At 34.8% G+C, this 16591-nt stretch overlaps 2 protein-coding genes across 2 annotated transcripts; one reads left to right on the top strand and one right to left on the bottom strand.

The window, feature by feature from the left end:
• The first annotated feature begins 3418 nt into the window (after positions 1–3418).
• LOC18038205 lies at positions 3419–14498 on the top strand. The gene is made up of 19 exons (XM_006430065.2): positions 3419–3672; positions 4301–4769; positions 4912–5003; positions 5577–5741; positions 5841–6234; positions 6810–6928; positions 7025–7097; positions 7180–7400; positions 7492–7536; positions 8047–8119; positions 8640–8831; positions 9210–9313; positions 9439–9508; positions 10737–10886; positions 12236–12358; positions 12866–13036; positions 13684–13743; positions 13840–14024; positions 14120–14498. The coding sequence occupies exons 1-18, from the start codon at positions 3629–3631 to the stop codon at positions 13963–13965; spliced, it is 2691 nt and encodes an 896-aa protein (XP_006430128.1). The 5' UTR covers positions 3419–3628; the 3' UTR covers positions 13966–14024; positions 14120–14498.
• On the bottom strand, positions 14031–16352 carry LOC18038166 (protein trichome birefringence-like 8). The gene is made up of 4 exons (XM_006430066.2): positions 16071–16352; positions 14984–15373; positions 14705–14863; positions 14031–14376 (listed from the first exon to the last, which is right to left on the bottom strand). Exons 1-4 carry the CDS (start codon positions 16322–16324, stop codon positions 14049–14051), a joined length of 1131 nt encoding a protein of 376 aa, XP_006430129.1. The 5' UTR covers positions 16325–16352; the 3' UTR covers positions 14031–14048.
• Between the last annotated feature and the right edge of the window lie 239 nt (positions 16353–16591).

Below are 16591 nucleotides of genomic sequence, written 5' to 3'. Positions count from 1 at the left end.
TGTTTTATTTATAAAATTTTACATACATTTAGAGCTTCAATAGTGTAAATGTGTAAAAATTGATAGACATGTATATTTTATAATATTATATATATATATATATATATATATATAAAATTAAAATCTCAATAGTGTAAATGTGTAATATATTGGTAGATATGTATATTTTATAATATCGATAAATTATGTATGTATGTATGTATGTATGTATGTATTTATTTATGTACATACGTATGTATGATAGTGTGTAAATATTTTATGTAACTTTTGTTCAATAGATAGATATTAAACGGGTTATTAGGTAACCCGATTATTTTTCCGTGTCGGGTTTGGGTCTCAATATTTTGACACGATTATTAAATGGGTCGGGTTTGAGTCGACCTAAATTTGACACGACACGAACACGACCCGATGACCCGTTTTGCCAGCTCTAATTTTACAGCAACCTCAAACAGTATCTAAGTATTTTTAAGATTACCAAACACTTACAGATGTGCTGAATATATATAAATCAATACTATGCGGGCCATAATCATTTTTTTTTTTAATTTTTTGATGCATCATATATAATTGAATCTTTTCAGATTAATTTATTTAACTCTGTCTAAAAAAATCGCTTACGGCAAGAAAATTTTCATCGGTCCTATAATTGTTCAAAAAGACAAATTTTTGCTTCGAATATCTTATTTAACCTAATACAACTAATTCAGATAAATTTATTATATCTTCCCCACAATTATTAAAATTAAATTAATTAAAATTGCAGGATCTATGGCCCACAAAATATTTCTTAATTTATTCAATCATTATCTCACTATCACTTATTTATTAAATAATAAATATAAAATTATTTATTATTTAAATATTTCATTCAATCTATGAATGTCATATTAGTTGAAATTTAAATTAAGACTCAAATATTAAAATTTTTAACATTTCTCTTATTAATTAATGTATTTCAGTGAAATTACTATTATCTTATCTTTTTTTTTCATAATCAATCTTCTCTGTTTTAGACCAATTTATTTATTTCTATTATTATATATTTTGTTTTCCTCTTAATACAATTACAATCCCAATTACATCTCCACTCTTCTACTGGAAAGCCTGGTCAATTCAGTTCGAAATTTCCAACTACTATTTCGGTGTCTTTCGAATTCTGTCAAATAAAAATATGCCATCCGAAAATAAAAATCAATTATTGTTGCTTTCAGTGACCCTGCACAAACAATGATGCAAGGCAGCTAGCCATGCAGCCCCGCCGGTGCTTTTGTTTAGTGGGTTCAAAGAGGCGGTGCAGAATTACACAGCTCTCTCATAATATATAGTGCGTAAGAATTATAATCCGAAAATGATGTTACATCAATACCCTCGTATAATTTAATTTTTTTATTTATGTGCTTTCATTTATGTGATCTTAATTTATACAAAATGAGTTTTAACAAGAATTTGCGGTTCGATTTATAATTACGCAGCTCTTTCATAATATATAGTGAGTGAGAATTAATCTCTTTAACGAGTTGCAGTCAGTTCATCGATCGTTGTAACTTTTGGAAATATATTTGAATAGAAACTAAAAGGAAAATAGTACACGATTCAAAATCGTTTATTGAAATTAAAAGGATATTTTAAAGAGAAAGATAACTTTTAATTTTCTTCAAATTAAATCTTGTTGGGAGAATATTACTACTCCGATTAGGATTCTCTCATGTAATGAGAAAAAAATTAAATTGTGATGGGTGGTTAATGAATAAAAGAATAAAAAAAATAGATTATATACATATACTACTATTAAAATATATATGGCACACAATCCTGAAAATCAAAAGAACTTGTACTGCATTTATTAATTAATAATTGGAATGGGCTAAAATTGAAATAGACTAAAATCAGAATCATGAATGGAAATCATAATAAATTATTTACTTGAGCTGTAGGAATCGGAACCGGAATGAACTTTATTTATATTGATATATTTATTTTATCCTAGAATCGGAATGAATAATTATAATTTACTATAATGCCCTTTGTATCATATTGTCATTTGATGATGATGATGATTTATAATATTTAAATAATTAGTAAATAAATAATAGTAATAATTAATAATAATAACATTAATAAATGATAGCAATAATTAATAAATCATCAACAACAACAACAATAACATTAATAAATTTGAATAATTACAATAATTAATAACTAAAATAGAAATAATTTATTTTAATAACAATTTCGTTAACAAATAAATGTGGGACGACGACGATGCGTAACGGAGGGGCGTGGCGCAAATCCGATCGGTGATGAGCTGCTGCAATGTGTGGACGACAGCGAGGGCGTGACAGAGGGAGAAACAACGACGACGAGCACGAGCAAGAGCACAAACAGTTGTGATGTGGGCAATGAGTACGAGAAGTTGTGACGTCGATGACAAGCACGAGCGACGGCAACGACAAGTTCGATCATTTTCCTTTTGGGCAGCAGTTACCTGCTTAGGCTTTCATTTTTGGTTTTTTTTTTCCAAAATTTCTAGAGAGGGTATTTTGGGAATGTATAGAACGTAGTGGGATAATTTTGCAATTTCAGGGAATGGGGTTCTGGTTCCCAACCCCCTTTCCGTAATAAAAACTCTAGTAATCAATCAAAATTTTATGTCAGGCCCGTAAAACTCATTCCTCTTTTCAATCTTAATTTGACAAGTAAACGAGTTATTCATTTCGATTCTTCCATTCCGAGTTAGTAAACACAATATTAAATAAGAGACGATCCTATCACCTCTTAAGTTTACCTTGTTAAGTAATAAGTGACCCTCAATGCACCATGCTTATAAAATGAAATGAAATAAAATAAAATAAAATATTCTAATAATTTTCAACACTCCTAAATTCATACCTAAAGGAGAGTGAAAGGAATAGCGGTGGGGTGTTCTTAGCAAGTTTCAGTGTGCTGACCGGTCTGTCCAATGGCTCCCGGAAATATTCAAAACTACACACAAAAACTTTAGTCGAAGTCATAAATATTGGTGATCACAATACACAAATCTTAACTTGATCCTCAATATTAAGCGTAACTTATTTTTTAGATAATAGATATAAAATTATTTATTATATTATTATAATTAATTACATATAATAAATTTTTAATATTAAAGTAGAACAAAAATTTCATTTATTGATAATTTAATCAAAAGCTATTTATCTATCTCTAGCAAGTTTTAGTGATGATTTAATTATTCTTTTCAAGATTAAAAAAAAATGGATCCAGCGACATGGTTTGCACAAGAGTTTTCGAACAAAGTTCAAATTTTCTCACGACATTCGCGGTCCATTTATTCTGAGGCCTAGTCTAGATATGTGAGTGTCACCCGCAGGTGACTCAATCATCAGCAATTTCCTCATATGCACAGCTTATCACACAAATTGTACACTTCTAAGTCGTCTAAGCCACAACCGTATCTCTGTGATAACTCGTTTCTCCACGTATACGGATAAATTATCCCTGCCACGTCACCCTCATTCACTTTTGCTTAACAAATACAAAACCTTCCACAACTTTCCTCTCAATTTTCCCGGAAACCAAACGCTATTTTCCCGCTGATTTTCTCTTGCTTCGTTTGTCACTCTCATACATGGCCGTCAAGTTACATAATCATCATAGTCTCGTATCTTCAAGGTACTCGCATCCTTCTTATTTACTCTTAATTTGTTTTAAATTCTGCTTGTTCTACTGTTTTGACTGAGTAATTTTAGCGCAGCTAGGATTTTTGAAAGTTTGCTGTAGAATTAATTATTTATCTTCTGTTTTTGGTTTGAATTTTTTTCTTTCTCTAATTCAGCCAATTAACTTGTTTAATTGACTTATTATGCCATCATTTAGTTTAGCCTTTTTGTTTGCGAACCAAACGGCGGAACTGGTAGATGATTTCTTGTCGGTTGATTTTTTTCTAGTTTCTCGTCATCAAGCAGGAGTCAGCTAAATGTAGTCTATTAAATTGGATGTTGTTGTAAATTATTTGGAATTTTATCAAATTATGTTTGACTTTTGAGTACTCAAATGGAATCAAGAAAGCTGATGTTTAATATGATATCTCGTGACATAATGTAGTATCATGCTCTATCTCGTTTAGAAATAAAAATGAACTAGCAAAACTTAATAAAGGAATTAAATGAGAAAGGTCATATAGTACCAGCTTGAAAGCCCCAGGAAATAGTCATTCCATGAATAGGATGCTTTGTTTCAATAATTTGATGTATTTAATTCTAGTGTGTTGATAATGCTTATTTTTTATTTATTTTTCCAGGTCATCAAATCCATGGTTTTCACGAAATTCAGTCAAAAGCCATATTTGTTGCAGAAGAGTAGTTGCATTGGATTGTGGCAATTCGACGAAGAGATATCTTTTGAGAATAGCAATGCTAGAGAATGGAAAGAACAACCAGCTGGTGAGTTATTGGAAAAACTTTGGAAACTTTTGTAAATCAAGAAGGAATGGACATCTCTTACTACATGCTTCTTCCGATGATGGTGTGACTGTCAATGGCAGTACTCAAGCAAGTACCAGTAGCGATGTTGAGGAGATGAGGGTCAAACTATACCAGTCATTGCAGGGAAATGATTATAATGATGGACTTGTTCAGTCTTTGCATGACGCAGCTAGGGTCTTTGAGCTGGCTATTAAAGAAAAGGGCTCAGTGTCTAAATTGTCTTGGCTTTCAACAGCTTGGCTTGGTGTGGATAGGAATGCATGGATAAAAACACTCTCTTATCAGGTCTGTCAACAAAATTTTGAAAATTTTTGTTACATAACAGTACATTTCCTGATTGTTTGCCGCCAAAACATGCATGTCTCACATTTTGTTTCAAACATCATTTAAACTTTTAAACTTATCTAAAGTTTCATAATTTTTTCAGGCTTCTGCATATTCCTTATTGCAAGCTGCATGTGAGATTTCATCCTGTGGTGATGGAAGAGACAGGGATGTATATGTTTTTGTCCAAAGGAGGTACTGAACTAATTTTTTTTGAGATCATCAATTCTTATACCTCTCATTCGCATTTAGCCTTTCAGCATCTTCCAATTTGAGTTTTTTTATTTGTTCAAAACCTATATATTTCTTTCAATTCAGTAGAAGTTCTCCTCCAAATGAGGAGTTCAGCTTATTTCTCTGTGTACGACCTCCATTCAATGATACGAGGATATGAACTGACTTCCCATATATGGATCTGAATATCTGATGCCATTAATTATATTTCTATAACCACTGGGATGAAGTCTTGGTCTTCGGTGTAGCTCACTTGGTGGAAATTTGACCATGAGTAATTTGATACCTTTTACAATAGTTTGGTTTCTCTATGAGGGCTGGCAAAGAATAAAAAACTTTTTTTTTCCTTTTTTTTTTTGGTGGCTTTGTTCTCGCAGATTTTTGGGTTTTGTTTGTCCATTTTGTATGTTTGGTAGACTGGTTGTAATGGACAGTTATTTGTTGGCTTTGAATTTGTCGATTATTTCTAATAAAGCATTTATTTAGTTTCTCATTTCATCTAGTCAATTTGACTCAAACATTGCTTTAATGCAGCCTATTACGACAGTCTGCTCCTCTAGAGAGCTTAATTAGGGATAAATTATCAGCCAAGCTACCTGAAGGTTATGAATGGTTTTGGTCTGAGCAAGTTCCAGCTGTTGTGACATCCTTTATAAATTATTTTGAAAGGGACCAGCGGTTCACTGCTGCCACTGCTGTGTATGTTTCTACCATGTTAATTTAATTTTATTGAACTTATTGAGCAATAAAAACTTGCAAGTTCTTGTGCTAGTAACATTGATATTAACTTATATCCAGGAGTGGGAAAGGTATGTCCTTGGGATCAGGAAGCAGTAGCGATACATCACTCCTCATGCTTGCATTGACTTGCATTGCCGCAATAACAAAACTTGGTCCAGCAAAAGTCTCTTGCTCTCAGTTCTCTTCCATGATTTCTGACATAACTGGTAGATTGATGGACACACTGGTTGATCTCGTTCCTATATCCCAAGCTTATTATTCTATAAAGGATATTGGTCTGCACAGAGAATTTCTTGCCCATTTTGGCCCTAGAGCTTCGGCATGTAGAGTGAAGAATGATCGGGACTCAGAAGAGGTAATTTTCTGGGTGGATCTTGTACAGAAGCAGCTGCAGCGAGCTATAGATAGGGAGAAAATATGGTCAAGACTAACGACTTCTGAAAGCATTGAGGTTAGTTTTAAGGCCTAATTCTTCTTACTGTTTGAACTTGGAGCCAGTTTGTGGTCTTTTATCCACTTCAGATAGTGCTCGTCAATCTCATATCCCTTGTACTTGAGATATAATATGTAGTAATGAAACGGTTTTTTCAGGGAATCATGAACCCTCTCATGAGCAACTGTTGTGAGCTCATTCATCTTCTATTTTATCTGTACAGTTTGATTTTCACTAGAATTTCTGATGTTTATAAATGTGGCATTATTCTTAAGCTACAACATGTGTATATTGATATTCTCCTCTCATTCCTTATTCCCATAGGTTATTTCTCTAAGTTCCTCTGTTTTAATTGGCCTGTCAAGTAAATAGGGAATTTAGAAGTGACCACTGTGAAGGAACCAGTCTATTATTAAAAGCTTTTGTGCTTTGGATTTGTTTAGTTTTTATTGTTATTCTTTGAACTTTAATGAAATATTTAGATAATAAATGATTGTTTGGGTGTGTTGGCATTACACTTTTGCATGGGTGCAATGTAATGCTTCTAATCCTGTAGAACCTGTTATTGAAATTCTAACAATGCTTTACCGCAGGTTTTGGAGAGAGATTTGGCAATATTTGGATTCTTTATTGCCTTAGGCAGAAGTACACAGTCCTTTCTGTCAAGAAATGGATTTGATGTCGTTGATGACCCCATTAAAAGCCTCATCAGGTAGTTCTGACATTTTACAGTTTTTTTTCCTCTCTTGAAGCGTAATATTACTTCCTATGGTTTCATTTTACTGAGCTTTCTGGTCCGTTGCTGCAGATACCTAATTGGAGGCAGTGTATTGTACTATCCTCAGCTTTCATCAATAAGTTCTTATCAATTGTATGTGGAGGTCAGCATGAATGGTTATCTTAATCTTGTAACTGTGCTTCATGCTGGATTTTACTGATGCATTTTACTTTTCCATATTACAGGTAGTATGTGAAGAGCTGGATTGGCTTCTCTTTTATCCAGGCAGCACTGGAATGCCAAAACAGTCCCACGGCCACAAAAGTAAACGAGAAGATCCTCCTAATGCTGAGGCTATTCCCCAAGTATTAGATGTTTGTTCACATTGGATGCAGAGCTTTATTAAACATAGCAAGTGGCTGGAGAACCCCTCAAATGTTAAGGCGGCAAAATTTCTGTCTAAGGGGTATGTGAGCTAATAGTTTGCTAGTTAAACCATAATGAAGAGCAAATATCAATTCATTAACCGTAACAAAATGTTTTATCTTAATGTTTAGGTATGACAAGTTGATGGACTGTATGAAAGAGATGGGTATAGCAAGGTAAGTTAATGTCTTATACACCTTTGTCTCTCTTACAGGCACACTATTTATTTCTAGCATTTGGAACTTAATATATACTGTACAGTCTTAATGCATGACTTGATATGTGAACAACATATACACATCAACTTGATGCAAAAAAAGTTGTAGAGTTTTTGAACTGCTATTTGAGTTAGCAAATAACTGAATGAATCCACCAGAAAGTATGTAAAGACTTGAGAGTTTGAGGAGAGTTCTAGTAAGATATGACTATAGTGGGAATAAGAGTTCTAAGTGGCATTGCAATTTAATTGATAAGTTTCTAATCAAATTTCCAGCAGACTAGTGCTTTTCCTTGCTATTATATGTTTTCAAGAATTTGTTTCATTTGATTTGAGCTTATACGTATAGCGACATCATGTTGTTACTATATTTGTCCTGCTAAACAGTTTTTTAATAATTGTAGAATGATTACACTTTGAAAAATGAGTAGTAATTGCAAATTATACTTACTCAGAAATTGTCATGCAGAAATGGGATGATAGAGAGTGCTGAATCTGTAACTTATTCGCAAACTGAGATAGACTCAGATTCTTTTGACAAGGTATTTCCCTTCAAATATATTCCTATTTCTTCAGCTCCCATTATCATAATACATATTTCCATGTGTTGTTTCTTTTCTCTTTGGGAATTATATTGATTGTATGCAGTAATTATTCATGTGGAGTTTTGAGACTGCACACTGATTGTTGCTATGGTGCAAAAAATTATGTTTAAAAACTCAGCAGAAATTATGAGATTTCTGACAGAAAATGTAACACATGCACTGTTTGCTGGCTGCTATGCAACAGGATCAGATTTTGAGATTTGAACAAAATACAACCATAGGCACCACTATTCATATGTGGCTATTTTGGAATAATTGAAAGAATGACTGTTGACTCCGATTTGATCTATTACTTTGAGATTTGATGTCTCAAATTTGCATGCTGAACTACTTTATAATTTGGCGTCCTCCTGTTGTTATTGATACTTAACCTGTATATATGGCCCATAGTTTCTGCAGTCTCTCTGCCATGCCCTGTAATCCTGATTATGCTGTGATTTTTCACATTTGGTGTTAGGCATTGGAGAGTGTCGAAGAAGCTTTGATAAGACTGGAAAAATTGCTTCAAGCATTGCATGTGTCAAGCTCTAATTCTGGAAAGGAGCAATTGAAAGCTGCTTGTTCTGACCTTGAGAAAATAAGGAAACTTAAGAAAGAGGCTGAATTCCTTGAGGCATCTGTCAGAGCAAAAGCAGCTTCTCTTCAGCAGGTATTTTATCATTTTGTTCTATTTCTGAATAATGGCATTAATAACACTGTCTTTTGCAATCTGGTACACTTGTGTTTCACTTTAATTTTGATAATAATTGCATTTAAGTATCTGTGTAGTACTTTTACTACTTGCAGTAATTGTTAGCATTCAATTGTTTCATTCTCCTTCGAAATTGATGTTGCAATCAGAATTATGAGTATCACTTGTGACTTCTACAATTCTTGAAGCCGTGTTACTCGCTTTCTTGTAGTTATCTTTTACTCTTCAGATATATAACTCACATCTTCCATCCTGTGAGCTTGCATATGTAAATTTAGTATATTTATTGAAATTTGTATTTATGTCATACTGCTAACTTTTGCTCTGATCATCCAGGGAGGTGACGACAGTGATTCAGGTTCTTCTATTGGTGAGAAGCAATGGTACTTGAAAGGCAGTAAGAGTAGAATTGCTGATGTTGTTCAAGATAGGCCCAATGAGTATGGAATTTCTTTTGTTGCCAACATGCTAAAATCTCATGTTTAATGCCACTTATTTGATTATTTCAGGGGGGACTTCTATTCTTTTTTTTTCCCTACATTATCTGATTTAATTTTTTTCTCAGGGTTGTCTGTAAATCTCGTGGATTGTTTGGCTTCTTCACACGCCCTTCAATTAGGAAGCCTAAGCCTCAGGTATCAGTTGCTGATGGGCATGTATGTCCAGTCTTCATAAAAAGTCATTGTCCTTGTACCTTTTATAATGTTATATTTATTTTACTATCTTCTGAAGTCCAATTTTGATTATATTAGCTATTGTTCATCAGAGATACATATTTACTGGTGCATGAATGTTGATTTGGAACTGAAAGCAGTCCTCGACCATTGACCTCATATAAATTCGTCTTAGTGTAACCAGGTCATTTTGACATTAGATGAGTCCATCTGACCTGCCTTCTGAATGATGTGTTTCCATGTTCTTCTCTGTGTTTTAAAAATTGAGAATATCAGTATCGGTACGCTTAGATGGATTGCCAATCCAGGATAATGTGTTTCAATACTACGAACCCAAGTACAATAAACAGTGGATTACCACACCATGATGAACCGTACCTGTGAATGGAATTTCTGTACCTTTTGAAAGATGAGTCGCAAGTTATCTAGTAATGACCTGTCTCTTAACATTTGGGTGCAGGCTTTGGAGGTTACTTGCCAATCATATACTGCTGTTATTTGTCAGCGTTAAAGTTGTATTATTATTTGTAAACTTAAAATGATGATGAATGGTTATGGTGTCAAAACCAACTTGATCTAGAGGATTTATGTTTGAATATCATTTTAATAACTGAATTATAATATATGGAGGTTCGGTCAGTGATTGGATCCACATGTACACATGTGGGTCTGGAACCATGTGAAAAATGCATCAGTTGTATTTGTTTTGCCTTCGAAGAGTGCATGTTAAAATTTAAACACTATTGCTGGATACTTTTCCACAAGTTTAAATTTTTAGAATATATGGTTACTTAACAATAAATAGATAATCCTGCACTATATTTTTGTTTCCATGTAAACCTAAAATACTCTAAGCCTTCATACATTAGAGCTTGTCTGCCATTGTGTAGTCATTGAGCCCTAAATTTTTCAATGTTATGAGTCATTTCAGATGAAGTAATCAAGAGGCTTCTTTTACATTCATCATTAAGTAACTAAATTTACCCCTAGTATAACCTGGATGTGGCATTGAGGTTTCATTGGCCATGGAGGTTGGTTGTCCAGTTCATAGCATGATTCTTGATGTTGCAGACCATCTTTTGACTAGTTTTGTTTATTTTCATGAATTGGAATTCACTTATCAATTTGTTATTGACAAGTGAAGAGCTTTTACCGAACGAAAATGAATGTAGCCAGTTGTTCTGTGCAGGAAAGTGAATACTGTGAGCAGACTGGTTCAAATATAGGTATTGCAAACTCAGAGTCAAATGAAATTCACCGTTTTGAACTTCTGAGAAATGAGCTGATGGAGCTTGAAAAACGGTTTCAAAGAAGTGCTGATCAATCAGAGAATGGGGAGGTATATCTCATACTTCTGACAACAATTTCTACCTTCCATAGTTCTGGTTTTATATTATTGGATATTTCAATGCGGATGATACCATATATGTATGAGAGCCTGACAATAGACCTTTCCTTTTCAAAGATCCAATGTTCTGTAATATTTTTGTGTGCATTTCCTATAACATTCCTTGTGTGTATCCTAGGAGAATTTTGTCTAAAGGATTTTTTTCTTTTTTTTCCCTTCATTTGTATTTGGTCTGAATATTCTTATTTGCCAAATATTGTAGGTTTTGATTTTCTACTTTGCATCTGACAAATTGTCTGTTGTTGCCAGATAGTAGTAACAACAAAAAATACCACATAATAACAGTTAGGACGCTCTGCCAAATTTTATTTGGCATCATATCGTTCATTCTTCAAAGGATTTGTGATTATTGTGGTAGATTCATCATTCATGATGTCTCTGTCGCTCCCTTCTCTCTTAATAACTTTTCTGATGGTGTGTAAGAGCCTAGGGTTTGGTTTTGCGGCATTTTAACTTATGATCATGATTTGTTAGCAGCAGGATTATAATAACGCATGTTTTATTTTTCAATGAGACTTCGAGGGACAAGATTATCAGTTCTGACCTTTTTTTCAATATAATAGCACATGTTCTATTTTTCATTGAGACTGCAGGGGCAAAATACTATCATGTTGAAATCATGGTTTGAATTATTTGGCACAAAAGAAATTGCATTCAAGTTGAAGCGTGTGGTGTGCTGTCCCTAAATTTATGCAGAATGAAATGTCTGAAGGAAAATAAGCGTAGATTGCTAGGATGTAACACTAGATAAGAATGGATAAATGGGTTCTCTCTTTGCTGTATGTTCCAAAAAGTCTGTCTGGTTGAAAGTGTTTTCCTCTCGCCTTTTGAAATTTAATATTCTTAGAATTTTAATGGCTCCATGTTTTGTAGATTTTAGTTTTGGTTCTATAAATTTCCTTCATAATCTACGACACAATCATTTAAGTTTGTGAAGACTCAGCAAACTCTTATTGAAGCTTTTCTTTCCTATAGAAATTTGTCTATCTGGCATGTTGGCATTGCAATTTGTACGTATGTGAGCTATCAGTACCAAGATTTTGACGGTTTGTAGTAGATTTGTAGTTGCTGATATGCATGGATATTGTCTGCTGATTTTGTCCAAGTGATTTAGCAGATGCTGGAACTATGTATCATTCATGTATAAACTGCGTTGCTTTATTGGTGGAATCTCTCTGCTATGTAGAGGGAAACAGGATGCTTGTGAAATTTTTTGGCTTGTTATTTTCCGTAAGTTTGGCTGCTTTTTGAAACTAGCTATTTGGAATTTCCTTTTACAGGATATCAAGGTTATGGATGAACGTGCTAACTTCAGTGAATCTAGAGGCACTCAGTTGGTCCAGGTTCAGAAGAGTGAAAATATCATTGGAAAATCCATTGACAAACTAAAAGAAACAAGCATGGTATTGAATTTCTTACTGTTTTCCTCTGGTCGAGGGATATTTAAGGTCAAACGAGGAACAACTGGTTTGCCTCAGTTTTGGTTTTGTTATGTTGTTGCATAATCCCTCCAAAATGCAGGTTAACCTGTCAGTTACGAAAGTCTCCTATGATCTTTTATTTTTATCTTTTTATTTTATGTATTTCATGGATGCTTTCCATTGTATGCATATAAAAATATTTAAGGTAGAACACATTTGTACTGCGTTTGTTGCCTTCTTTGTTAACTACATTGTTGAGGAGGCAAGTGGCGATTTTGGTTTCTGAAAAATTGGAAGTCAACTGAATTTGATTGGTTTCTGTAAGTTGAAACCACTATTGTACGAAATCAATCAGAAGTTAATTGTTTTGGGTTTAGTTTGGGTCTTGTCTGCGTGCAGTGCCCAAACCTGTTGTATGTAAATATTTTTTTAATCTACTGCCAGCAACTCTTTTGTTGATTTGTTAATTTGTTGTAAACTAATGAGCAGGATGTCTGGCAAGGAACTCAGCTTCTAGCTGTTGATGTTGGTGCTGCCATGGAGCTGCTTAGGAGGGCCCTGGTAGGAGATGAATTAACTCAGAAGGAAAAGCAAGCACTCCAGCGAACTCTCACTGACTTGGCATCTGTTGTACCTATCGGCGTCTTAATGCTTCTGCCTGTGAGTTTAATACATTCCATTATCATATCATGATTCTTCTACCTTCTGTTAATTCAAGCTATGGCATGATTTACTTTGTTCTTGGCTGTGGATTCGCCCTTTTCCCTCTCGTGTTGAAGCGAAGGGCCATCATTACTTATTTATACATTGTCACATCATACAAATTTGGGTTTTGGAACAATTTAGTAAGGCAAATTCCAAATGTTTTCTATGAACTTGAAAGGGTTTTACGGAGTTAGCTTTCCATGATGTTTGCTACTTTCTGAAGGGCAGGTTCTACAAGTTTTACTTTCCCAGAGGATTTTACATTTGGAATATAGCATAATGCCACAATGTCTTTACCTACCGCGGGGGCCGGGGGGGGGGGATGTGGGGTGGTGGTGGTGGAATCAATATTTTCTGCTTTGACATGTTTATGAGCTGTGACGACAGACTCCATGCTGGATTTCTTCATTTGTAGGGTGCACAAGTTTATGATTTTCTTGGATGAGGGAAAAATAGTAGGTAGAAAAGTTTCACATTTACTTTCGTAAATTTGAAACATCAATGCATTGTTAGAGTCTACTAGCTCAATGAAAATATCATCTTAAATTTCTCTTTGCCATTGACACACTGGCATAAACTGATGGATCCATTATGTACCACAGGTTACCGCTGTTGGGCATGCAGCCATGTTAGCTGCAATTCAGAGATATGTCCCAGGCTTGGTATGTGGGTTTTGCCCAAAAAATCTCATTGTTGGAACTCTTCTCCAAACTTCAAATCTGTATACATCTGAAACCCATAATATTTTCCTCTGACAGATACCCTCCACATATGGACCAGAAAGGTTGGATCTCTTGAGGCAACTTGAGAAAGTGAAGGAAATGGAAAGTAGCGAAGTGGACCCTGATGAAAATGCCGGATTGGACCCTGATGAACTGACTTGAGGAGAACCAGCCCAGATTGTTGCAGCCCTCAAAATATAATCATTATATCTGAGGATGAGGTAATTTCCCTTGCCCAGGTAGCATCACTTTGTTTTGAATCCCATATTTAATAGATAAGCATAGAGAAGTTCATTCCATGTGTCTGGCACTCCAGGTAGGCACCAATGGCTGCAGTCTTGTGGAGCATCAGCTGCAGTCCCCGGCTCACGGTGGAGTGAGGGGTGGCTATCTTTCCTGAACTCTGTCAGATATGTAATATTTAAGAACTGAACCTTTCTGCTCTCATTTTTCATCTGCTTAATTACTTTTGAGATGAGTTGATTGTTTGCGGGCTCATCTTCCAGCCGCGAGTAATTTGTTTCTGGTTCTCTCTCTTTATCACACAAGCCCCCTTTATTCCACGTGCCATTCCTGTAAAGTCAATAGTGTTAAATCCTTTGACGAACTCATATCCAACAGCCAATTCAGGCTATTCTTGGCTTCTTGCAAGCAAGATTGATTGCTTACACACTAAAACAATACTATTCTTTGTAGGTCTTTTTGTTCCTCTCCCATTGATAACAGTATGTACAGAGAATATATATATTAAAATATTATGTTCGCTTTATGATTTACCCAAAATTCCACTACCAAGGGCTGAGATTCGGTACTAACATGATTTAAGGTCTACTTAATTTTCAAATGTGTTTGTGTTATGGTCTATTAATAATATGCAAGGAAGTAGAAACAGAAGGCTTGCCTGAAATGCACTGGGGAGTAGCTACGAAAGAAAGTGTGACTTCTTTCTGGATCCAAGTTCTTAATCACCCATGACCTCACTGTTTGCAGAGACCTTTGAAATGCTTCCATCACATTCATGCTCATATTCACTTGCCCTCCCTCCTGGAAATAACAGCCCCTGAAGACAAACAGAAAAAAATAAAAATATATAAATAGATAAATTTTGAAAAAAGAACAACACTCTTCAATCAACCCGGTACCCAAAAATTGTTTTTGTTTTGAAAAGCAGCTGTCGTACATCTTAACAGTTTTATCTTCATTCCACCAATGGCCGGCATTGAAAATCAGAACATCAGCTCCAACCCATTTTTCGGAAAACCAATGCAACTCGTCAACCCGAACAGTTGTTCGGATCTTATGCGGTGAGTTCTGCGGTGGACGGCCTATGACCACGAGGAAAGGTGCTCTGTAATATTCAACGGTGAGATTGTATTCACGAAACCGCATGGAGAGAAAGCCCTTGTGCTTGGTTATTGGCTTTCCTTTCTCTTCATATATATCAGACTGGTTAGGAACAGCCCGTGCAAGCATGCATATCAGAGATTCCCATTGGTTTCTCCCTATAGAATCCCCAGCGTATACTATACGTCCATTTCGACTCCTTTCCAAAAGATCAGTAGCATTGAATCTGCGATGAGAGCATAGACAAATGAGAATGGCCATACAGGAAGTCGAAAATATTATAACTAATTGCGTACAAATTACTGCTGTAGTTCTTATATATAACGTGATCATCAAGTTTCTGTTTATTGGAATTTATTCTTCAGTACTTTATATGAATTTGTAACTATGAAAAAGGGAAAATTGAAGAGAGTACATCTGTAGGTTTCTTTCCGGACGTTGCTTTGCAACACAGCAAAGTATTGGTGATGCATCCTTGAGTGACACATTCATTTGCTGCATTGGTTGATTCATGAGATATTGCTTTGTTATGCAGCAATGTTTCATTGATGCATATTGACAAGAAACCTATGAGGTGAACGACTGATGGAATATAATCTACCAAAATACAAGAATAAGCAAGGTTCACGATTTGGAGTACTAAATAAATGGTCTATCCATACTATCCATAATTTGAAACAATCATCATTACATCATTGATTTATTTTTTTTTCAAATGTATTAACACTGTCAAAATTAACACGAAGGCGATGTACATATTTCATCAACTTCACATGAATTTCTTGGCCATCCAACCGCAAGTTTTGAATTGCCTTTTTCTTCTAGAAATGCAAAGAAACGAAAGAAAAAACTTTTTGTATTATGAAATGGACGTGCATGCTTCTGCATGTATCTATAAGCTTCATGATAATAAATCTTCATACCTTGGAAGATCACAGCTGTGGGGTTGCCATCGCCATTTGAGATACTCATCATCTTTTCGACCATTTTGTCGACAACGAAAGCCGGGATCAAGAAACGGGCAGCTCTCGCTGTATGATCGAAGTGGGTAGCTTTCGTCACGAACCCATTTGCCATAAGAGTAATCACAAACTTGTAAAGGGGTTTCTTGGTTGCTTGGCAAGATTTGAGACAAGAAACCAAAACGAAAGAGAAACTGAGCGTTGAAAGAACTCATTGTAAGATTGAATATAACATAAAAAGATACAAACATAAGTATAAAAATAGTTATTGCATATACAAATATTCTCTTAAAAGTGATTGGAAATAAGAAAAGATTCCATTTGGATGTGCTTGATTGATTAGAGGGCGAAGAAAGATCCATTAGAAGAGGAAGAAGAAGAGTTTTTAACTTTGAAGGAGTCTTGTGGTTGTGGAGAGAGAAACAGAAGAACTTTTAACAGCTGTAGTGTGGATTTTGCCTTCTAATAATACGGCACTAATT

This window comes from Citrus clementina, unplaced genomic scaffold (genome assembly GCF_000493195.1).
Source record: "Citrus clementina cultivar Clemenules unplaced genomic scaffold, Citrus_clementina_v1.0 scaffold_6, whole genome shotgun sequence".
In the NCBI taxonomy this organism is placed as follows: domain Eukaryota; kingdom Viridiplantae; phylum Streptophyta; class Magnoliopsida; order Sapindales; family Rutaceae; genus Citrus; species Citrus x clementina.
The sequence above is the reverse complement of the archived record's forward strand: the minus strand, read 5'-3'. Positions and strand labels throughout refer to the sequence as shown.